This window comes from Cryptosporidium ryanae, assembly GCF_009792415.1.
Source record: "Cryptosporidium ryanae isolate 45019 chromosome Unknown contig_68, whole genome shotgun sequence".
Classification (NCBI taxonomy): Eukaryota; Apicomplexa; class Conoidasida; order Eucoccidiorida; family Cryptosporidiidae; genus Cryptosporidium; species Cryptosporidium ryanae.
Window position 1 is genome coordinate 50,276 of NW_027125515.1, and position 23,509 is coordinate 73,784.

The following is a 23,509-nucleotide window of genomic DNA, read 5'->3' on the forward strand; positions in this document are numbered from 1 at the left end:
ATTTTAGAGAGTTTTCAATATATACCAAAGGAAGTTACAAACAGAACTGAAATGAACCGGAAAAATATGAAAAGTGAACATATTTCTAACAATGATGTTAACACAAAACTCTACAACTGGAGTAGGCTTAATGAAAGACGATATAACAAGTTCAATAATTTAAAGGTTATTAATTCAAATGGAAAATGCAATTTTCCACCTGAGCATCTAAGAAAACTTATGAAGGTTCACGGGGATATGTCTTCAAGAAAGTTTCAAAACGAAAAAAGAATATATTTAGGTGCATTAAAATACGTTCCTCATTCTATTTTTAAACTTTTGGAGAATATTCCAATGCCATGGGAGCAAGTAAAATATGTAAATTGCCTATACCACGTTACAGGTGCAATAACATTTGTAAACGAAATACCTTGGGTAATTGAGCCTCTCTATATTGCGCAGTGGTGCACTATGTGGACTATGATGCGTAAAGAGAAGCGTGATAGAAGACATTTTAAAAGAATAAGATTCCCACCTTTCGATGACGAAGAACCACCAATCGACTACTGCGAAAATATCTTGGGAGTAAAACCGTTGGATTCAATACAAATTATACTAGATGCTGAAGAAGACAAATCTGTTTATGATTGGTTTTACTATGACAATAAAAATATATTCAAGCAATTAAACAAGGAGGGTCTCTATAAGAAGAAAAAATGGAATTTAACTTTAGAACAACTTGGGACTCTATATAGACTTTCCACACAGATATTACCTGCTTTTCTAAACAAGAACTCGTTTTATTTATTTAATAAAGAAGCGTTTTTTACTGCAAAGGCACTCAACATAGCTATACCAGGTGGCCCAAAATTTGAACCACTAATTTCAAGCCTTATCGACGACGATGAGGATTGGAATGAGTTCAACGACATTAACCGAGTAATATTTAGATACAAAATGAGATCTGAGTATAAAATTGCTTTTCCATATTTGTATAATTCATTTCCGAAGTTTGTGACAACTGCAGTTTATCATCATCAAATAAATATTTTTTCAAAACCAGATAATCCAAATCTTCCAATATTTACATTTGATGATTATTATAATCCAATAACTATGCCTACAGACTTAAATAGAAAAACTTTCAATCATTCAGATGAATGGAATTCTGAAATAAAATTAGTACCCTTATTTGATGAATTTAACTTAGAAATACCATCCGGAATGAATGGTATACTATTGTTTTGGTCGCCATACCCATTTAATAGTAGATCAGGTAAAAGGAGAAGATGTTATGATATTCCTTTGTTAAAAAATTGGTATAAAAAATACGATTTTTCACAAGGGAATCCAGTAAAGATTCGTGTTTCACACCAAAAATTATTGAAAAATTGGATTTTGAATTCACTTCATCGTAAACCTGCAAAAAACTGCAAAAATCGCAATTTTTTAAAGGTGATTCAAAATACTAAGTTTTTTAATTCTACAGATATGGATTGGGTTGAAGTTGGACTCCAAGTATGCAAACAAGGCCATAATTTACTTAATTTGTTGATTCACAGGAAGAATTTGACATACCTTCACTTAGATTACAACTTCAATCTAAAACCAATTAAAACATTGACGACTAAAGAAAGAAAAAAAAGCAGATTTGGAAATGCATTCCATCTATGTCGCGAGATTCTAAGACTTACAAAGTTAGTAGTAGATTGTCATGTGCAATTCAGACTTGGAAATATTGATGCATTTCAACTTGCAGATGGCCTCCAATACGTTTTTAATCACGTTGGACAACTTACAGGTATATATAGATACAAATATCGTGTCATGAGACAAGTAAGAATGTGTAAGGACATTAAACATATAATCTACCATCGTTTTAATACTGGTTCAGTTGGAAAAGGTCCAGGAGTTGGTTTTTGGGAACCAAGTTGGAGGATTTGGATTTTTTTTCTGCGTGGTATTATACCAATTCTTGAACGTTGGCTCGGAAATTTGCTATCCAGGCAATTTGAAGGGCGACAAAATGCAAATCCATACAAATCTATTAGTAAACAAAGAGTTGAAAGTCACTTTGACCTTGAATTAAGAGCAGCAGTAATGCATGATATATTGGATATGATGCCAGAACAGCTTCGATCAAGTAAAGCACGACCCATACTTCAACATTTAAGCGAAGCATGGAGATGCTGGAAAGCTAATATTCCCTGGAAGGTTCCAGGTATGCCCGGTGCTGTAGAAAATATTATACTCAGATATGTCAAACTTAAAGCTGACTGGTGGACAAATTCGGCTTATTCCAACAGAGAGAGAATACGCAGAGGTGCAACTGTTGATAAAACTGTTGCTAAAAAAAATCTGGGTAGATTAACAAGGCTTTATATCAAAGCAGAGCAGGAAAGACAGATAAATTATTTTAAAGATGGACCATATTTGTCTAGCGAGGAGGCTGTTGCAATATATACAACTGCAGTTCACTGGCTTGAAAGTAGGAAATTCATTCATATTCCATTTCCTGCATTAAACTACAAACATGATACTAAGTTGTTAATACTAGCATTGGAGAGAATGAAAGAAGTTTATACCATAAAATCTAGATTGAACCGTTCTCAACGCGAAGAACTTACTTTAATAGAACAAGCATATGATAATCCGCATGAAACCCTCGCAAGAATAAAAAGACAACTATTAACTCAGAGAGCATTCAAAGAAGTGAGTATTGAATTTATGGATATGTATTCGCATTTAATTCCAGTTTATGAAATTGATCCACTTGAAAAGATAACAGATACATATCTAGATCAATATCTTTGGTATGAATCAGATAATAGGAGATTGTTCCCTAATTGGATAAAACCTTCAGATAACGAACCACCGCCGCTTCTATTATACAAACTTTGCAATGGGATTAACAACCTTACTAATTTCTGGGAATTTCGAGATGAATCTGTTGGTTTATTGGTTGAATCTCAATACGAACAAGCAATGGAAAAAATTGACTTGACTCTATTGAATCGTCTTTTGAGATTGATTATGGATCACAATCTTGCAGATTACATAACAAGCAAAAATAACATTAATATTTCTTATAAGGATATGAATTACTTAAATTCTTATGGGATTATCCGAGGTTTACAATTTTCTTCATTCATTTGTCAATTTTATCTACTCATAGTGGATCTATTACTTCTTGGTTTACCACGTGCAAACCAAATTGCAGGACCACCGAATCTACCAAATGAGTTTTCAAAATTCAACGACAAAAAAATAGAAGTTGCACATCCGATTAGAATATACTGTAGATTCGTAGATAAAATTTATCTAGTTTTTAAACTGAATAAAGAAGAGGTAAGAGAGTTAGTCCAACGTTATTTATCTGAAAATCCGGATGTAAGCAATAATAGAAGCGTGGTAGGGTATAATAATAAGAAGTGCTGGCCAAAAGAATGTCGTATGAGATTAATTAAAAGTGATGTTTTAATAGGCAAAGCTATTTTTTGGGAGCTTTCAAATAGAATTCCACAAAGTGTCACATCCTTGGAATGGGATAGATCTTTCATTTCTATATATTCAATGAATAATCCAAATCTATTGTTTTCAATGGTGGGATTTTCTGTTAGAATGCTACCTGTTTCTAGAATAAAAAATAACAATTTTGATTCAACTCAAAAAATTAATTCTGGTATTGACAGTTTTGAATACACTATAAAGGAAAGTACATGGCAACTTAGAAGTCACAAAACAAAAGAGGTTACTCTCTATGTTTTTTTAATGGTTGATGAATATGAAATTCGAAACTTTGAAAATCGTGTGAGACAGATTTTGATAACTTCCGGATCTGCAACCTTTACAAAAATTTCCAATAAATGGAACACTTGTTTAATTGGGCTAATGACATATTTTAGGGAAGCTGTTATTTATACAGAAAAATTATTAGACTTGCTTGTAAGATGTGAAAATAAAATTCAAACTAGAATAAAGATAGGTCTAAATTCAAAAATGCCAACCAGGTTTCCACCTGTTGTATTTTATACTCCAAAGGAACTTGGTGGTCTTGGAATGCTTTCCATGGGACACATATTAATTCCGCAAAGTGACATGAAATACTCTAAACAGACTGATTTAGGTTCAATAACCCATTTCAGAGCAGGTATGACTCATGATCAGGACGAACTTATTCCTAATCTATATAGATACATTCAAACATGGGAAAGTGAATTCATCGAGTCTCAACGTGTCTGGACAGAGTATTCATTAAAAAGGCAACATGCTCAATTACAAAATAAGAGACTCACACTGGAAGATCTAGAAGATAGTTGGGACAAAGGTATTCCACGGATAAATACTCTTTTTCAAAAAGACAGACATACTCTTGCATATGATAAAGGTTGGAGGGTCAGGCAAATATTTAGACAATTTCAAGTTGCGAGAAACAATCCATTTTGGTGGACACATCAAAAACACGACGGCAAATTGTGGAACTTGAGTAGCTATAGAACAGATATGATACAAGCTTTGGGAGGTGTTGAAAGTATTTTAGAGCACACATTGTTTAAAGGTACATATTTCTCAACATGGGAAGGTCTTTTTTGGGAAAAATCATCTGGATTCGAGGAAAGTATGAAATACAAAAAACTTACAAACGCACAAAGGAGTGGATTGAATCAAATTCCTAATAGACGCTTTACATTATGGTGGAGTCCAACTATAAATCGTGCAAATGTATACATTGGATTCCAAGTTCAGCTTGACCTTACTGGAATATTTATGCATGGTAAATTGCCGACGTTAAAAATATCACTAATACAAATATTTAGAGCACATCTTTGGCAAAAAATACATGAATCTGTTGTAATGGATATTTGTCAGGTCCTAGATAATGAAGTGGATTCACTTGGAATTGAAATGGTTCAAAAGGAAGCGATACACCCAAGAAAAAGTTATAAAATGAACTCTTCATGTGCTGACATTCTTCTTTTTTCTTCTTACAAATGGCCTTCAAGTAATCCTTCTCTTCTATTTGATAGAAAAGAGGAAAAAAATGTGAGCACAATTTCTACGAATAAATTTTGGATTGATATACAACTTCGCTGGGGCGACTATGATTCTCATGATATTGAGAGATATTGTCGTGCGAAATTTCTTGATTATACAAGTGACGCAATGTCTATATATCCTTCACCAACAGGAGTTCTAATAGGTATTGACTTGGCATATAATCTTTATTCTGCATATGGAAATTGGATACCGGGTCTCAAAGAACTACTCCAAAAAGCACTGGCAAAAATAATGAAATCAAATCCAGCGTTATACGTTCTTAGGGAGAGAATCAGGAAAGGGCTTCAATTGTATTGTTCCGAGCCAACAGAGCCTTATTTAAATAGTCAAAATTATAACGAACTATTCAGTAATCAAACTACCTGGTTTGTAGATGATACAAACGTTTATAGGGTTTCAATTCACAAAACATTTGAGGGAAATTTAACAACAAAACCCGTAAATGGTTGCATATTGATTTTGAATCCATCTACAGGTAAACTCTTCTTGAAGGTAATACACACATCTGTTTGGGCAGGACAGAAGAGGCTTTCTCAACTGGCTAAATGGAAAACTGCAGAGGAAGTTGTTGCTCTCATTAGATCCCTTCCAATAGAAGAACAACCAAAACAAATAATTGTAACAAGAAGGGGTATGTTAGACCCATTAGAGGTTCACCTTCTTGATTTTCCGAACATTGTAATTAAAGGTTCAGATTTAAATTTACCTTTCCAGGCACTTCTAAAAATGGAAAGATTTGGAGACTTGGTTTTAAAGTCAACTCAACCTTCAATGATATTATTTACCTTGTATGATGATTGGTTGAAAACAATATCTCCTTTTACTGCATTTAGTCGTCTAATACTGATTTTAAGATCAATGCATATAAATCCAGAGAGAACTAATATCATTCTTAAGCCGACCAAGAATATTATTACCCTTCATAATCATATTTGGCCATCTCTAACTGATGAGGAATGGATTAGTGTCGAAATTGCACTTAAAGATGTAATACTTGATGATTATTCAAAGAAAAATAATATTCACATTTCTGCACTTACCCAAACTGAAATCCGTGATATTATTTTGGGTATGGAAATTACCCCTCCAACTGTTCAGAGACAACAAATAGCAGAGATAGAAAAACAAGCAAAGGAAATTGCAAATAATTCTGTTGAATCATCTGAAATAACAACTACAATGACAAGGACTGTAAATGTACATGGAGAGGAAATTTTTGTTACTACACAAACACAGTATGAAAAGAAATCATTTTCTTCAAAAACTGATTGGAGAGCTAGAGCATTAGCTTCCACAACACTGGGTTTGAGAAGCAAAAATATATACATTTTTTCTGATGAATCTAAGTTAACAAAAATGGTAAATAAAAATACAGATTTATTTACATATGTCTTACCAAAGAATTTACTGAAAACATTTATTGAAATTTCTGATTTAAGAACTCAAATAGGTGCTTTGATGTTTGGTAAGCGAATAAAAGACAATTCTGAAGTTGGGTTAAATTCGAATTTTGAAAATCAACATATTATTTTGGCAGAAGTCAGGTGCATGGTTATTATGCCCCAATTCGGAAATAATGTTTCTATTAATATGCCAAATATACTGCCCGTACACTCTGCAATCTCAGAGCTGGAGTTCATTGGTTTAATTCGAACTAGTGTTCAGGAAGATTTTCAGGTTTCATTTAATGACTTAATTTACTTAACTAGTGTCTTAAAAATTAATAAAGAAGTTACAAACGACGATCTTGTTCTAATAAACAGCACATTCACACCGGGTTCTACAACTCTCTCAGGATACAAGTTAAACCAGGAAGGTATAGATTGGAGTGAAAAAAACCCTAATACTGGTTTTAACAACGAGGGAAATCAAATAGATTTATCGAAATTTTATGAGGAGGTAAAAATTATTTTATCTGAAACATTTCATGGTTATTTCCTAGTTCCAGAAGATGGAATTTGGAGTTATAATTCAATGATAATTAAATACAATCGGACGAATAGATCTTCTTTCAAAGTTGACACACCTAGAAGTTTTTATGACCAAATTCACAGGCCACAACATTTTTTACAGTTTGCATATTTGGATAATGCCTATGATGACGGAGAAAATAGTCTCATCGAATTAGAAGAACTTATAGAATAGCAAAAGGGTAACATTTTAGGCTTTTTATCTCTCCCGCTGTTACGTGTTGGCTAAATGTCATTTCCATGCAACCTCGTAAAAATAACCACCCCACTTTCACTTGACTTCTTCCACATGTCTTACAATAATAAATTTATTTAATTTTTTTTAATAATTATTAGCAAAAACCTCGATATTGTTTTAAATAATGCATTTATTTACATTTTTTTTAGTTAAGTATTCATCAATTTTGGGTTGAGGAAATGAGTGTTCAAGGTGGAATATTAAAAAGTTCGAAATCATGGTCAATTCCTACTTTATCATCTGATTACAAATTGCACAATGGTGGGAATATTTTCAATCCTAGGTCTAAGAATGGTTTTATAGGTGCCAATAATAAAGAATATGGGACAGGTTTGAATATTTCCCATTTTGTTGATGTTGAATATCAGAAAAAAACACATACAATTAATAATAGTCAACAATTTCCTGGAAGAAGTTTAAATATTCCAAATAAAATGTTTTTCGGAGGAAATGTGACGATTAGGAGTGAAAATGAAATGTTAAATTCTATTAAGAAGCCGGTATTGCGTCATTCATCTTCATTTTGTACTTCATCAAATAATCGAATTAATACCAATTCAGATATTAGATACATTCATAGATCCATTTCCTCCCAGAATAATAGCGTTGTTAACAATAACGCTTTTCCTATGAATTTCAATTCCCGTAAGAGTGATAATAATCAAAATAGAAAAATAATTGAAAATTCAAACAAAGACAACTCATTTTATATTCCTATAGTTAAGCAGGCTATTGGTATCCCAAATATTCATTGCAATAATTCTGAAATCACATCTAATTCAAGAATGAGCACATTTCCATTTAAGTCAATGAATAATTATGGAAAAAATTTGCTAGTTTCGAATAAAGACAAGTCTTCGCTAAAGCCTTTGTACAATCAAGAAAACATGGCAGATTATTTGAATAATCAATTGTTAAAACGCATAATGGCAGTTAATGTTAAATCGAGCTCAACAGGGTGGGGTGGGATCTTTAATGCAACAAATACTGCTAACAAAATACTTGGTATGCAATTTAGAAAATTTGACATGATCAATAATGAATCAGTTGTTTCGATAGGTGATATTGATATCAAATCAATTTTGGGATTCGGATCTACAAGCCTTGTTTATTTGGCGACTTGGAGGGGAACTGATGTTGCAGTGAAGATATTTGGAAATCACAATAATTTAAACCAAGTAAGTAAAGATAGTCATAACGCTTTAAACTTTAGAGATATAATTAAACCTTTAGAAAAAAATGAAAAAGATTCCCAACGTTACTATGAATTTAAATGTGAATTGAATCTATTGAAGCAAGTAAGGCATCCAAATATTGTTCAGTATATGGGAGGAAACGCTCTCGAAAATCCCCCTTTTCTAATTTGTGAATTCTGTTCTGGGGGAACCCTTTTCAACCTGTTGCATGGATCTTCTACAAAATGTTCAGATGGAAGTAATTATATATTCTCTGGACCTAAGATTAAACTTTCAATTTTTCAAAGACTAAAAATACTATTGGATATTGCAAAAGGCATATATTTTTTGCATACTTCGAATCCTGCTATAATACATAGAGATATTAAATCATTAAATATTTTTCTTAGCTCTCCAGTAGAGAAAGATTCTGATATTCCAATAGCAAAGATAGGCGATTTTGGATTATGTAAACTGCTGAGTTCAACGGGAAGCCATATAGATAGGTGTGAGAGCTTAGTTGGCACATATCAATGGATGGCACCTGAAGTAATAATTAACCAAGTTTATAATGAATACATTGACATATATAGTTTCGGTATGACAATGTATGAAGTATTATCAAATAAGACCCCATTTATTGAGATGGGTGTTGAGGTGAGCCCTGAATTTCTCGCAAGTGAAATAATTAGAGGTGTGAGACCTTCATTAAATAATATTCTCAACGATGTTCCTTCAGAAATAGTAGATATGATGGTTTCTTGTTGGGATAAAACTCCTTCGAATAGAAGAAGTATGATCTCAATAATAAAAACACTGAGAATATACATTGAAAAATACAATAAAATTTGAAATAAATGAATAGATTTTTAAATTTAAGTTTTTTCTTCACATTTCAGAACGAAACAATTTTTTCTAACTTTTTACAGATATTTGCGATAGTTTGTTTATTTTTGGAAATGTTGTTTTCATCTGCAAATTTGGATTTTATAACTACTGAAATATAATCGTTATTTCTAGTGTTGAAATTTGGGTCCTTATATTCGGTTTTAACTTGAATCGCTAATTCTCCATCAGTTGATGATTTAAATATTCCAACGTGACTGCTAATATACGTTGTATTGTATAATGTCGGTGGATTTGAATCTCCAGATATAATTTTGAGATACTGAAAAACATCCAATATCGACTTAGTTGCCATGCATTCTATCGTTCTAAAAACAGAAATGCTTGAAATTCTTTTATTTGACTCATTAGTCTGTCTCATTTGGCTTGAATCTAAGTCAAATATTGGAACGTTACAGACTATGTTTATTTTATTAATAAGCTCATTCGGGTAAAAATATTGAAAAATATGTGCTTCAGGGTTTGAATGATGCTGAAGTTTTGTAAAATCCAAAATTCGATCCGTTTTTAGTGATTTGATTGCTGTTGGGCACCATACACTTTCACAACATTTTATTTGTTTAAGCTCAACACATAGTGACTTTAAAACGTCCAAAAGATCGTCTAATTGAGAGGAACAAATTTTTCCAATTATATTGCATTCAAATTGAGATTTTCTTTGAGTAGAAATTATTTCCATTTCAAAAAATAAATGATTAATTCTGGGGCGGTTATAATACAGCAAGGAATTTGAAAACTAATAAAGAAATTCTTATAAAAAGGGACAACAAAAAGTTTACTGAACGAAAAATGAGATATGTTAATTAAAAAAATAATATATAGTTCAATAAATTTTTTATTTGACAAATATATGGGCAATTTTGTCGACGAAGATATTATAATGTTTCTTAAAAACTACAAGTCTGATGTTAACGAAGAATTTTTGAGAGAATTTAGGAAAATAATATTGTTTACATATAGATATAATTTCCAGGATATTTTATCTAAATTCAGGGAACTTGATCGTGATTCGTTATATAAAAACATAAAGTCCGATCCTACAACCGATATTGGTTGGGGATGCATGATTAGAGTTACTCAAATGTCGATTTTACAGGGAATTCGTGTTCATTTGAAAAGGATAAAACGTGATGATATTTCAATAAAAGAACTAATTGACAATTTTCAGGACAATAATGATTCTGTTTTTTCAATTCACAATATGGTTTTTAGAGCTTATTATAATCTTGGGATTTCCCCCTTTTCATGGATTGGTCCCACAACATCATCAGTAATCGCAGACATATTAATAAATGAGAATATAGAGATTCTGTATGATCAACAGATTTCCAGTATTGTTTTCAAAGATGGCACATTGTATAAAAATATAACTGAAAAACATTTTTCGAAAATAAGAACTAAATGCTGCACGTTTATTTGGTTGTGTACAAAGTTGGGAGCAACAAATTTTAATGTGGATGCTTATAAAAATTCAATATTGTTAATAATGAAACTAGTACCTCAATTTGCCTGTATTTCAGGGGGGCATAACAACTTCAATAGAGCCTTGTTGGTAGTTGGAGCAAGTATAAATTATCTCTATTGCCTGGATCCACACACAAAAATACTCCCATCTTTTTCAAAAGAAAATTTTGACAGAGAGGAGTTTATCCAAAACAAACCAATTAAAATAAATTGGGAAGATCTAAGTCCATCTCTATCTCTTGTTTTTGTTTGCAGTAGCTTTTCTGATTTTGAAGAAATGTGTTTAAATTTGAGAAGAATTAATTCAGATTTATTCGAAACAATTGAATACAAAATTATGGATTCAAATATTGAATTTGAAACTGACTCAGACTTTTTAGTGTTGTAAGTAAAATTAATTTTTCAACTATAATTTTTAGTCTAAAGAATAGGTGACATTCCCAAAATTGCTAGTTCAGTTACAAGAAATGGATATTTTAATCCTGGTGTCTCGTTATTTGGATGATGTGTAACTGCAATTGAATATAAAACTTCTCTGATATCATCTTTCGAACCGGAAACAATCTCTCCATCTAAATTTCTGAGGCAGTTGATTTGCTGAACTGTAAAAGTAAAAATAAAGATCGGTTGAACTTTTTCATTATTAAAATTTGACAATCCATTTGTGAATTCAAATTTAGATATTTTTACTCCCTTTAATTCTAATTCTCCAATAAATAAAATAGTTGGATCCAGATTCAGTCCAAGTGATTTTAATTCATTTACATTTGACAAGAGTGTTTTAAATGCTACATCAGCAGTATGTAATTTTAACTCATGTTCATTCCCAGACAAATATATATTCAAATAATGTGGGATAACAACATTTTCAACCATAGATATTAGGTGAAATAACTTGAATTTTGGGTCCAATATCTTCATTTGTTTTATTGCGCTAGATATTTCACTCTCCCTGAATATTCTACCAATAATAGGATTTTCAAAAAAGTCTTTTAATATTGGCATATCCTTAAGTTTTGCACCAAATCTATCCCAAACCGAATCCTCTTGGACAATAATTGAAGATTTATCTATATTGAATTTCTCATTTATTTTTCCTCCAACTTCATTGAATTCATATTTGTGATTGTTCGGGTACTCATGATTATTAATCTTATATTTAATATGGAATATTTCGCTTTTAGACTTGTTATTTTTCCAGTTTATAAGTTTTTCCGTTATCTCATTTTGCTCAGTTTTATCCTCAAAAAAGTTTTTAATTAATTTCAGATAGTTTATAAAGTAGGAGTAAACATATGAATACCTTTTTAAATGCCCCAAGTGATGAGAATAAAAATTTCCAAGTAGTTTAAAGTTACTCTTTTGAGAATTTGTAATAGTAAATATTCTTACAATCCTTTTATTATTAAAAAACTTATTATGAATATTTAATCCATTATTAATAAACGAATTTAAATCATTTATAAGTATTTTGTCCTCATTAATGTCACTTTTTATTTGAGAAATTATATCTTTAATATATGAATATTTCCTTGTAGAAATATTTCTGACTGAAAGGCCAAATTTATTGGGCAAAAATAAGTAAATTTTGTTGCTTAAGTTAGATATTTTATTAACATGAAAGTGATTGTTCAATAATATTTGTAATTTATTCCCAAAGATTATATTTACAGTATTAATTAGCATTTATTATACAAGAATTATGTTAGGAATGGACATTGCATAATATGTTTTTGTTGTTTAAATCAATATTTTCATTAAAATAGTTGTTATTTGAATATGCAACTCGTAAATGACCGCAAAGTTGCGATTTTGTTAAAAGCCTTGTCGCATGAATAATAACAATAAATACAATATCATTTCACAAAATAGTCATATTTTTAATGCCTGGTTAAGGAATCAAGTTAGAAGAAAGCTTTGCGAAAGGGAAGTTGTATTCAAATACGCTAGAAATAAGAATGAAGAAGAAAAATGGTTTAAACTATTATGTAAGTTTTCAAAGTTTGGAAACATTACAGACGGTAATTTAATCAAAATATTCGACAAAAGTGTTGAGGCATATTCTGAGATGCTAAAAAGTATAGAATTAGCGAAAGAAAGAGTTTGGTTTGAAACTTATATTTTTGATAACTGCAAAATAGGCGAAAAGTTCATTAATGCGTTATGTAGGGCTTCTAATCGCGGTTGTGAAGTAATATTGTTATTAGATAGTTTTGGTAGTCGTAAATTTCCAAAAAAATGGGAGAATATTCTGAGAGAAAACTCTGTCAAACTAATTTGGTTCAATCCTATTTCCTATATGAATGTCAATAACGTTCTATTTAGAAACCATAGAAAAATTTTAATCACCGACAACAAGTCATATTGTGGTTCGATTAATATTACGGACAGAGTTGATAATTTAACTGGTTTTGAAGAAGCAAATATATATGAATTGCTTAAAGTTGGAGGGATCTCAAGGACGAAAAACCTAAGTATGTTTTGTGATTTATTTAGGTTATTAGTTCCCTTTAATTTAAAAAAAACATGTTTTTATGATGTACATGCAGAAGTAATCGGTCCAGCAACATATGACCTTGGGGAAGTTTTTCTGGATTCATTAAGGGAATCAAAATGTGAAATTTCTCCTAAGAGGTTTAAAAGGCCAACTGAGGAGAAAAACGGAACAATTTTGCAAGTATTGTCAAGTAACACGAAAAATAATCAAAAAGGAATTCAGAATGTATTAGGTATTGCGACAAAATCATCTTCAATATCGATAAATTTAACGACATCGTATTTCTTCCCTCCAAGGTTTCTTCAACATGCTATCCAAACAGCAATTAATAACAATGTTAAGATTTCATTACTTTTTTCAGGTAGGTCTGACATCTTAGGGGATACAAGTGCAACAAAATATTTAGCAAATCGAATTTTTAGGAACAACACACGTTTTTTTTTTACAAAAAATACTCATTGCCATGCTAAGTATATTTCAATTGATGGAATATGGTCTTCCCTTGGAAGTTTTAACTGGGATGGGCTCTCTTCAAAGAGAAATCTGGAAGTTTCTATTGCATCATTTGATCCTACAGTAGCAAAAAAACTAGTAATTATGCAAGAAAACCTCACAAATAATAGAAAAAACACAGAAGAACAAACAATAAACAAGTGGGATAAGCAATCGAGTATAAAAAAGCTCTATTCAAAACTTGCTTTCTATTTAATTTGGTATTTAAACAGACATTTATAGAGTATTGGCGCCTTGTGTTGCGCCATATTGGTCCTTATTTAACATTATTTGAGATTAAAATTCTATGTAATATCAAAGGTGACAAATTCATCATTGAATTTTAACTTTGTATAACAGATATATAGTTCAGGATGGGTGATGAAAAATCTGGTTTTAAACATACAATAACATCAAATAAAAGAAAGTACAGAAAGGATAAACCATGGGATACTGACGATATAGATCATTGGAATGTCCCTAAATTGACACCGGAAGACAATCCACATGGACTGTTAGAAGAAAGCAGTTTTGCAGTGTTATTTCCCAAGTACAGGGAAAAGTACTTGCGTGATATTTGGCCAGATATTAAGAATGTACTCAAAGAACACTTTATTAAATGTGACTTGGATCTGGTCGAGGGATCGATCACAGTAAGAACAACAGGAAAGACATGGGATCCATTTATTGTAATCCGTGCCAGAGACATGATTAAATTGCTTTCAAGAAGTGTACCTTTTCATCAGGCAGTTAGAATTTTGGGACAAGGTGAAGATGACAACAATCTTGGGTGCGATATTATTAAAATAGGTCACAGAAACAAAGAAAAGATGATAAAGCGAAGACAGAGGCTTGTCGGTCCAAATGGATCTACCTTAAAAGCTATTGAGCTTCTTACAAATTGCTATATCCTAGTACAAGGACAAACAGTTAGTGTAATAGGGTCTTATAAAGGCTTGAAGCATGTTCGCCGAATTGTCGAGGATTGTATGAACAATATACATCCAGTTTATCATATTAAAGAGATGATGATTAAAAGAGAACTTGAGAAGGATGAGAAACTGAGGGAAGAAAATTGGGATAGATTTTTACCGAAGTTTAAGACTAGATGCATTAAAAGGAAAACCAAAAAATTAACCAAGAAGAAGAAGACATTATTCCCACCAGAGCCAACCCCGAGAAAAGAAGACATATTATTAGAGACAGGAGAATACTTCTATTCCGAGTTGGAAAAGAAAAACAAAAAAATCAGAGATAACATAGATAAACAGAAGGAAAAGAGGTTGGAAAAATTGAAGGAAAGAGAAGGTATTTATGAAGCACCGAAGGAAGAGAAACCAAAAAAAGAAAAAAATAAGGTAAAATTTGAAACATTAAATTTAAAAAAAACAAAAAAATTAACAAAGAATAAAGAAGTATCCAAATTTATCTTATAGTTGTTTTTTGATTCTGGATTTTAAAATGTTTTATAAGTTCTTTAACCAAATTAATAGACTTAAGGTTCTTACTTAGTTTTATTATAACACCCTTAATATAATTGTATGCTTCTAACTTTCCCATTTGGTTATCTGACTGACTTTCAAGAAATCTTAGTCTTTCCAATATTTCGTTTTCTGAGTTAGTTTCTCCTGAAAGAAATCTTATTATATATGGGATAACCGATTCAATACCATAATATTTAATGCACTTTTCTATTATTAACACGTATTCTTTGACTTCTAATTCCAAGCCCTTACATTCGATATATTCATAAATATAGTGAGAAGAGATACACGATACCAAAAATAGGTTCTCTATATACTTCTTCTTTGATTGGTCAATGAAACCAATAAATTTATTTCCGGTTTCAAAAAAATTATTCGGAGTAGACATTTTTAGAAATTCTGAAAGTAATGATGAAATGAAAAAACTTGAGCTTGAGGAATATACAAAATAAGGATATAATTCATGACTCACAAGATTTTCAATAATTTTTTTGATAACTCTGTTCTTTTCTGGAGAGTGGATGTCAATATGTAGGTCTATGGGACGAATTATTAAAGAAGTCAACCTATACAAAAGAATTTCCAGAGTTGTGATTATATCCTCACATCTTAATTTATTTGAATGCTTTATATTTTCACTATATAATGGCTTATCGTATGTAAAGAATTCTTTTGAAAACGATGTAAAAAAGGTAACTGTAAAATCAATGATTGATAAGGAACTGTTTCTAATTTGATCGGAGGTATTTTTCGAATTAATGGAAGTCATCAAGTTGAAAATCGAATTATATAAATTTGTTAAAGCATTAATATATTCATATATATTAATAAATGGTGTTATTGGACAGTCATCACAAATATAAGAGAAAAATGTGATAAAATAGTGATTAATTGGACTTTTTAAAAGCAACTTCAAGTCTGGTAGTGATATTTCAGAAGACTTGTCCTCATAGAAGTTAGCGTTCCAAAAATTATTTAAAAAATCATCAATTAATGTTTGAAGGCTTGAAATGGGATCAATGAATAAAAATGACCAAGAATCGATTAGTATTTTCTTTAAAGGTAGGCAATAGATGAATCCAGATTTGTATGAAGCAAATAATATATTCCGTAGTAATTTTGCATCGTTTTCATCATATAACTGTTTGTAAAGGTTCAAAATGGTATTTGAGAAAAGTTTAGAGTCATTGATACCAAAATCTATGCACATTTCAGCAATTAAATATAAAATAATATTTAATTCATTATGTTTTCTTGTGATTGAAGACGATAATGTTTTGGAAGTATGCCCCAAGTGTAAATTTTCTGTTCCGTTTTCATTTCTTATACACCTCATCTTATTCTTGCATTCATTTTCCTTTAAAGATAAACAAAACCTAGATTCTTCAGAATAAAATTTACTTTTTGTTTCTAAATAAACAGAATCACATAACTTTCTATTTTCGTATTCCCTCCATAGTGATCTTGCAAGACCTACTTTTTCTGACAAATAGAATTTACTGAAATCTTGTGGGATGTGAAGTTGATTAAAAAAAATCATATAATAATTGTGTAACCATATTACTTTTAGGTCATTATATTTAGGATACTTTTTTTGAATGCTTTTTGTTGAAGCAATCTGAAATAGTGTCTTTAAGGCGTTACATTTTGTTGAAAAACTATAATTGGTGGTATTCTTAAAGGAAATAGACAGAAGCAATAATATTGAATCGCTAGAAGTTATCCCTTCACAAATGGAAGCTATTCTATCAATAAGAAACTTATTGTAGAAGTTTGGAAAAGACGACTCATTTTTGATAAACCAATTTTCCAATCCAGTAATTAATAAAGAATTATCTATTTTGTCAAAAATAACTCTTATTTTATTTGAAAATCTATTTTTTACAACATCATATGGAGTTTCAAAAGGTTTATTTAACATATTTTTGACTATTGATATTCTTACTTTTCTTATTTCAGTTGAATAAACACTTGAAATTTCATCAATGAATGTATTAAACCTGCTCAACAATCCCGAGTTAGAAATAGTATTTTCAACCCCTATGCAGTACTTATCAGAAAAATTAGGTGATACTTGGTCAGAATTACTACAAAAAGTTTGTAATATTGCCTTTTGAACAATATTATGTTTTTTCGAATAAAAACCTTCTGAAATTAATGGAATTAAATAATAGTAGAGAGTAAAAATAAAATGAGAAATATCATTTGTAGTTTCCAACAAATTAGAAAATAATTCATTTAGTTTATGCCTTTCTAGTATTAACATTGTTGAAATTAAACTCTTCCTTGATTTTAAAAAAACAGAAGCATTACTGAAAACCTCGCTATTCCTGCTATAATTGATTCCATCAATTTTTGTCAATGGATACCCTTTTTTTAACGATATTGACAAATATTTATCTTCTTTTGATTCGTACCACTCAATTAATTTGATCTTTGTTATAGAAAGTGGCAGCTCGTCAATAATTAGTAATACAACAGCAATTCCTGCTTCCAAATCAAAGGAACCAATAGATTCTATATATCTTAAAAGTATTTTATCATTTTCAATTAAATTGGAGTAGTAGTTTTCAAATTCTGTGGAATATTCTTCTATTTGTTTACAATTGTTGTCCTTGTAATACCTGTACTTCCTACAAGAAACAATGTTCCACACGAACTGAATATCTATTGCAGTCTTATTAATACCCAAATTTTGTGATAATAATTTCATTTTGTATATAGTCTCGTCGGTTATTTCATACTTGAGTGCCTTAAGTGGAAATCTAGTAAGATAATGAAACGGAATTCTATATATCCGTTGACTGAATAAGTTCATTATCATTTCTTCATCCCAGTTTTCTTGGTTTCTCTCTCTAAGTCTTTCAATTTCATTATTAATGAATTCTTTCTCGTCAAAATCAGGACCACATACCCTCTTATGAGTCATCAAAATTTTGACAATTTCAAGTTTAGATTTTGTTGATAATTCATGTAATAATATTTGTTTACCTACAAGAGTGCTACTACTGCAAGTAGAATTAATTGTATCGAAATCTTTAACTCCAGACAAAGACTTGACTGATAGTTCCTTTGATTTTTCGTAATACCAATTTAGTATAAAAAATAGCCTTTCATAGTTATAAGAGGGGATATAATTGAATGTATTATTGAATATTTCTTTTCCTAACTCGGGAGTAATAATATTCAATATATTTAACATCTTCTGTTCAAACATATATCCATTAGAATAAAGAATCATTTTTTCCGTCCATAATTTGATTACATACTCATCGTTAATGTTGTAGTCATTTGCATATTTAAGACATGATATAATGTCAAAATCGTTTTTAAAAATAATTTTCTGAAGGATATTCTTTTTGTATTCAGTGTGAATATTGTTATAATCTTGTTTCTGGAAAAATAGAGATTGGTCAAAATCGATGCAAACTTGTCTAAAAAAGTTACACCACTTGGATTGCTTATATAAATCTTCCATTTCTTTCCTCATACTGTAATGATTGTAAAGTATACCCAAATCCCAACCTATTCTTGCCATTCGTTGTGCCCTATAATAATTATCAAGTATGTTTGACGGAGTTAAAGATTGAACAAACACATTCCAAGAATTTTTTTTCTCAAGTGAAGACGATAGTGCCATGCACAACTGACCATCTATTGGATCCTTTCCTTTAAGAACTTTTCTGAAAAAATCGACATTAATATTTAACACTAGAGATAAATCTGTTATCATTACAGGATGCCTAAGGTATAAACTGATTGAGAGTGATAAACATTCAAACTGGTATAGTTGTTGTAAGAAGGTGTTTATATATCTTTTAAAAGTTTCAACAACTTTTGAAATATTATGATTTATGTCCGATTCATAATTAATTGGCCACCAACCAGGGTCAACAAAAAAGTTAACAGATATAAGAGATGAAATATATGCTCTTTTCAATGAAATATGTCTGTACAATTCTCTACGTAAAGTTATCTTATTAGCTAAAAATTTCAGTGCCATTATAATTGCGTCGTCTGAGGGATAGAGAGTACTAACTTCTTTATAATAGCCTCCCTTCAAGTTAATCTGAACACTTTTTCTGTTCATTCTACGAAATAAATTGACCAATATTTTTGTGAAAATGTGCTCTGTTTCATGTAATATTAAAAGAGATGGCGACTCCGGGCATTCCACGTTGTCAATTATATCAGAAGCCTGAATAAGAAAATCGTGAACCCAAAGTATGTCTCCAGAAAGTGATAAAACGAAACTAATTACTGAAGTTGGACAGAATGGAATACAGCAAGCAAGTACTTGTAGTAACTCAGAAATGATGAACGAAAGTTCAAATGGATCAATGTCCAAAATTTGGTTCTCTGGGAAGTCCAAACTGGATTTAAATTCTCCCAAATGAATAGAATGCAAATATAAAATAATATTTTGCACTTCATCAATTATTATCATTGCATTTTTCGGAGAAGGTGATTTGACAAGTTCCTGAGTTAATCTTTTGAATATAGACAACTTATTTCCAGTTGTTATTGAATGTCTAATTAAACTTCTTCTAACATAGCTCTCATCTACTCCTATCAAATTTCCTAGTCTCAATAATTTTGTCAATTTACCTCTTTTATTTCCTTTAATTTGATTATTTTCAATAAAAGCCTTTGAATATTGATCGAAGACTTCACAAATCTTTGAATAGCAGGATTCATTATAAATATGATAATAATCACTATCCCATTCCCAATCTTTTAAGTTCTGCTGTACATGAACAGTAGGAAACTTACTGTTGTTTCTAGAGTATGAATTTATATCATCTAATGTTGAAATAGAAACTGAATTAATTTTAGAATAATCAACTTCAATATATGTTTCCTGATCATGGTTAATTTTATTTATCATAATATCACTTGGCCTCAAAAATATCTCGAACTCAACCTGAAGTGCCTGTAACCTCAGAAGAGTATTAAAAGACTCATTTGAGGCCCAAAAAGTTACTTGAATAAGCTTTATATCGTTTTTCTGTGTAAATTTTAAAAACTCTCTCAAAACTATAATAGCGGAGAAAACTGCAAGTTTACATTTAATCTTAGATAAGAGTGAATAACTTTCAACAGTAAAACTATCTAGGAATTGCCAGATGAAACAAGTAAATTGTTGTGTCACACTGTATCTTTTTCCAAAATCAAGAATAGAGAGTAAATCCAATATTTCACGTTCCAAATTTTTTGTTTGAGACATAATATCATCGGGTTTGTCACTTAATTCATTTATAGCTTGGATAAGTGATTTTCTAAAAGTTATAAATCTTAGTCTTATACAAAATAACTCGGTTATACTCATAATAAATGCATTGGTTTCACGCTCCAAATATGATAGAAGAGATAGCGCATCTCTAAATGATTCAATACCTATATTAACTTGTGAAATTACATGCACAAGTAATCGCCTTGGTGCGTTTTTTTCAAACAAAACAACTGATGCCATGTGGTCCAGATTGTATCTCGAAAGTAAATTTTGTGCATCAATCAATGAAATTCTATTTTTCAATTCGAGGGCTTTTCTTTCATCTAGTTTTAGATTTTTTGCACAATTTAGAAGGTATTCAAAATTATTTTTTAATAATATTAAATACTTTTCTTCTTCACTGCTCTTTAATGAGCTGCCATACTTGTTGAATACTGAAAAATATTGAAGAAGTGCACGAGATTTATACTCATCATTTGAAATAGAGTCAATTAGGGTGATAATAATAGATTGAAAATGAGCTTTAATCCCAGAGTAGTTATCCACGTTTTTTTCGCCTTCACATTTGCTATATTGAATGAGCGATGAAACCTCGAGTATATACTCCAATAAGATAAAGTCTGATTCAATCCCCCTTTGTCTACAAAAAGGAATAATGTTTTTCTCAATTTCATTACGAAGCAATTCTAATTTTTTAACCCTACTTAGAAGGGTAAATACAATTTTTTTGGGTGATATTTTACCATGAAACAAAGAATTGAATCCAACATCCAAATTATAATTTTCTCTTATATCTAAACATTCTATAAGAGAAAGATATATTTTATTTATTCTGCTTGAAGTCTTTTTTATTTGATGACGTTTATCACCTGAACCAGCCCAAAGTATCCCATTAGTAACAATTTGTCTCGGGAGAGATTGAATATTAATAGGAAATTGCAAATCACTTTGGAATACTGATGATAAAAGAAAGATGCATCTATTTATATCTCCATCTGTAATATGTTCAAGTGCAGTCGCTCTGTCTGCCAGCCAATTTAGAAGTCTGTCTTTATCTAAAACAAGTGGAAATACCTGGTTAATTAACCAAGAAGGAAATTTTTTTTCAAATTCTTCTGGAATAAGAATAGGAATATTATTAAGAGATTCCAATACCAAATCACTTCTTATTTTTTCGTCACTATCGCCATATTGAAACGAATGTCTGTTAAATAGTATAAAAAACTCTTCAATAGAACCGAACGATAGAAAACAAATTCCCAGCTTCCAAATATTGCATTTAATAAATTTCATCCACAATTTACTCCACTTAGAGATAGATTTATCCTTAAAAAATACCAAAGGTTCAGAGTTACAGATATTAATAGCAAATTCAGTTTTTTGTTCATTCTTAGAATAGATGCAATTGAACGTAACCAACTTGTGGATTAAATTATTCAATATCGACATTATGTTAAAATTTTGATTTATTTTTTCAACAATCTGTAATAAGTCAAAATAAAATAGTTTCGCTTCGTTATAATCAAAAAAAAATAGATTGGTGATATATTCAGCTATATATGAATGGTCATTTTCATCAGAAATAAGAATTAAATTGTTTAAAAAATTGAGAATATAATTTGACGGTATTAAACTTTCGTTTTGAAAAGCAAGAAGTTTGTCCAATTGTGCTTTTAATTTATTTTTGTCGTTTTCAATGACAGTATCAAAAACTTTATGATTCAGGTAACTATTATTTGTTATAGATTGACTATCATATTCAACTAAGTTCAAATACCATTTATTTTTATTCTCATTTTTTCCAAAACAGACATATACAATATTTGAGCTCTTTATATTTGTTGAAACAAAAGGTTTAAAATTGGTATAAAAATCACAGAATGCTATTGAATTAATTTCAGTTTCGGATTTTGGAATATTCGTAATAGTCAATTTTTTTGTGTATGTTATGAAGTAGGTTTTGAAATTATTCACGGTTAAGATCGATAAGTCAATTAAATTATTATTTAGGGAAATTTTAGAAATATTTATGGGCAAAAGACTTGTATTTGAAATAGTGAATTCAATTACAAGATTTTTTTTTTCATCTTTTAAAAGGATTAAAATAAATTCACCAATTTCACCAGATCCTGTATAACTTCCATTATAGTTTAAGGTAGTTAACAATCTGAAATTATCACCAATTGATCCACGCAAAAATTCACCTATATTTATTGAATCTAGCAATATTAATTGCAAATTATCGACATCTATTGAATATTTGTATAAAGAATCACTATCTGTAAAATACAAATATTGTTCTATGTAGAGTAATTTCCCAACATTAATACCTTCTATTAATCTACTAATGTTGAAATTAAGATTATTTTTACTCAGAGAAACCAAAAATAACCCTGAACAAGATGATAATGCAAACAGAAAAAAACTAGCATCACTTTTATGATACGAATTATCGTTTATACAAATTATATCAACATTCAAAATATTTTTTCCTGAGAAAAAAGGAATAACAAATTCATTTATCGAGAGCTCTTTGTCAAATTTAAAAGTGTATATGGATATGTTAGTAACTATGAGAAAAAAATCTTTATTAATCCATATCCCACTCAAGATGTACTCATCATTAGTCTTTGATCTCCATATAAAAGTCTGCGTGGGCTTCTCTATTTTGGATAATTCAAAAACAGTAAAAGAAGTTTCTTCAACAATACAAATTTTTTCACCGGTTAATTCAACCTTTCTAATTCCATTACTAATATTATTATCAGGCAAACTTGAAGAATAATCCAATTCTATAGATTTAAATATGAACATAATAAACTTTTTTTGTTATACCCCAACTCCCTCACTTGGCCGGTTTTTTTAAGAGAAAAAAGTGGGTAATATAAAATTTGATAATAAATAAAGATATATAAAAAAAATGAAAGATAAAAGAAACAAGTCTAATGATTTTTTTTTTTTATATTATTAGAGTTTAGGATAACTGTATAATTTTACGTTTAAATTGATAGAA

At 30.2% G+C, this 23,509-nt stretch overlaps 8 protein-coding genes across 8 annotated transcripts; 5 read left to right on the forward strand and 3 right to left on the reverse strand.

The window, feature by feature from the left end:
- Nucleotides 1-51: 51 nt before the first annotated feature.
- On the forward strand, nucleotides 52-7,182 carry FG386_003211 (Prp8 JAB/PAD domain; the record flags this gene model as incomplete). Its single annotated transcript, XM_067342439.1, has 1 exon — nucleotides 52-7,182. The coding sequence occupies one exon, from the start codon at nucleotides 52-54 to the stop codon at nucleotides 7,180-7,182; it is 7,131 nt and encodes a 2,376-aa protein (XP_067198380.1).
- A 242-nt stretch (nucleotides 7,183-7,424) lies between these two features.
- On the forward strand, nucleotides 7,425-9,272 carry FG386_003212 (uncharacterized protein; the record flags this gene model as incomplete). The annotated part of the gene is made up of 1 exon (XM_067342440.1): nucleotides 7,425-9,272. The coding sequence occupies one exon, from the start codon at nucleotides 7,425-7,427 to the stop codon at nucleotides 9,270-9,272; it is 1,848 nt and encodes a 615-aa protein (XP_067198381.1).
- A 43-nt stretch (nucleotides 9,273-9,315) lies between these two features.
- On the reverse strand, nucleotides 9,316-10,005 carry FG386_003213 (uncharacterized protein; the record flags this gene model as incomplete). The annotated part of the gene is made up of 1 exon (XM_067342441.1): nucleotides 9,316-10,005. One exon carries the CDS (start codon nucleotides 10,003-10,005, stop codon nucleotides 9,316-9,318), a length of 690 nt encoding a protein of 229 aa, XP_067198382.1.
- Nucleotides 10,006-10,122: 117 nt separating this feature from the next.
- FG386_003215 (uncharacterized protein) lies at nucleotides 10,123-11,178 on the forward strand (the record flags this gene model as incomplete). Its single annotated transcript, XM_067342443.1, has 1 exon — nucleotides 10,123-11,178. The coding sequence occupies one exon, from the start codon at nucleotides 10,123-10,125 to the stop codon at nucleotides 11,176-11,178; it is 1,056 nt and encodes a 351-aa protein (XP_067198384.1).
- Nucleotides 11,179-11,210: 32 nt separating this feature from the next.
- FG386_003216 (Tim44-like domain-containing protein) lies at nucleotides 11,211-12,476 on the reverse strand (the record flags this gene model as incomplete). Its single annotated transcript, XM_067342444.1, has 1 exon — nucleotides 11,211-12,476. One exon carries the CDS (start codon nucleotides 12,474-12,476, stop codon nucleotides 11,211-11,213), a length of 1,266 nt encoding a protein of 421 aa, XP_067198385.1.
- A 145-nt stretch (nucleotides 12,477-12,621) lies between these two features.
- On the forward strand, nucleotides 12,622-14,022 carry FG386_003217 (uncharacterized protein; the record flags this gene model as incomplete). The annotated part of the gene is made up of 1 exon (XM_067342445.1): nucleotides 12,622-14,022. The coding sequence occupies one exon, from the start codon at nucleotides 12,622-12,624 to the stop codon at nucleotides 14,020-14,022; it is 1,401 nt and encodes a 466-aa protein (XP_067198386.1).
- A 131-nt stretch (nucleotides 14,023-14,153) lies between these two features.
- On the forward strand, nucleotides 14,154-15,215 carry FG386_003218 (ribosomal RNA assembly protein mis3/dribble/Krr1p KH domain; the record flags this gene model as incomplete). Its single annotated transcript, XM_067342446.1, has 1 exon — nucleotides 14,154-15,215. The coding sequence occupies one exon, from the start codon at nucleotides 14,154-14,156 to the stop codon at nucleotides 15,213-15,215; it is 1,062 nt and encodes a 353-aa protein (XP_067198387.1).
- A 68-nt stretch (nucleotides 15,216-15,283) lies between these two features.
- FG386_003219 (uncharacterized protein) lies at nucleotides 15,284-23,310 on the reverse strand (the record flags this gene model as incomplete). Its single annotated transcript, XM_067342447.1, has 2 exons — nucleotides 15,284-15,306; nucleotides 15,357-23,310. 2 exons carry the CDS (start codon nucleotides 23,308-23,310, stop codon nucleotides 15,284-15,286), a joined length of 7,977 nt encoding a protein of 2,658 aa, XP_067198388.1.
- Nucleotides 23,311-23,509: the final 199 nt, after the last annotated feature.